The sequence below is a fragment of the Sinocyclocheilus anshuiensis genome, unplaced genomic scaffold, assembly GCF_001515605.1.
Source record: "Sinocyclocheilus anshuiensis isolate Anshui unplaced genomic scaffold, SAMN03320099.WGS_v1.1 C32139736, whole genome shotgun sequence".
NCBI lineage: Eukaryota > Metazoa > Chordata > Actinopteri > Cypriniformes > Cyprinidae > Sinocyclocheilus > Sinocyclocheilus anshuiensis.
The window spans coordinates 1-720 of NW_015611603.1; the positions used below are offsets into that span (position 1 = coordinate 1).

The 720-nt window shown below is 48.8% G+C and overlaps 1 protein-coding gene across 1 annotated transcript; it reads left to right on the forward strand.

Moving 5' to 3' along the window:
* Window positions 1–6: 6 nt before the first annotated feature.
* On the forward strand, window positions 7–714 carry LOC107682381 (gem-associated protein 6-like). The gene has a single exon (XM_016478636.1). The coding sequence runs from the start codon at window positions 34–36 to the stop codon at window positions 307–309; it is 276 nt and encodes a 91-aa protein (XP_016334122.1). The 5' UTR covers window positions 7–33; the 3' UTR covers window positions 310–714.
* Window positions 715–720: the final 6 nt, after the last annotated feature.

Sequence of the window (720 nt, forward strand, 5' to 3'; positions counted from 1 at the left end):
CTCAGGAGAGGAACGGAGGAAACGGAGCGTCAGATGAAGAGCGTCTTCCTGCCGGACCGGGCGCAGATTCTGAGCGCGGAGGAGCTGAAGTCGCGGCGGGAGAGTCTGCGTCTGTGGCTGGAGAAGAACCGAGTCCCGGTGACTGAAGACGGGGAGGTTCTGCGTGTGGCGAACGCTCTGACCATCAGCGCCCCCTACAGGCCTGGAGACTGCAGCAGCGCCAACGAGATCATACTGGCGCGCATTCAGAGTCTAGTGGAGAGCTCCCCCGGAGCAGAACAAACCCCACAGTCCCAGACACATCAGTGAGGCTTCCTTCAAGCTGTGAGAAGATCCGAGGACATTTGTTAAGATGTTAAACACAGTTTTCAGAATGCTGGTGTTCCACTGCTTTAGGATCAAACGTCGCTTCTGTTACACAGTCAATGATATTTAGAAGCTCTTGTCTGAATATTTTGAGCTCTTGATACATTGTAAGTCATTGCATGTTATAATAAATGTTTCCTGATGAATGCATAAACCAAGACTATGCTCAGGCTCAGAATGGAACCTTCTTGAAACTTTGAATCATTTGCTTTGCAAAATGAATCACTTTTTCAAAGCACTCTAAGTCTGCTGGACAGAACGGTGTAAATGCAGTGAAAACTCAGCCCAGACATGCGCATAAAAACAGTGTGACACTGTCAGAAAACTATTGTAGGCTATCTTTGGTCGCAAGAC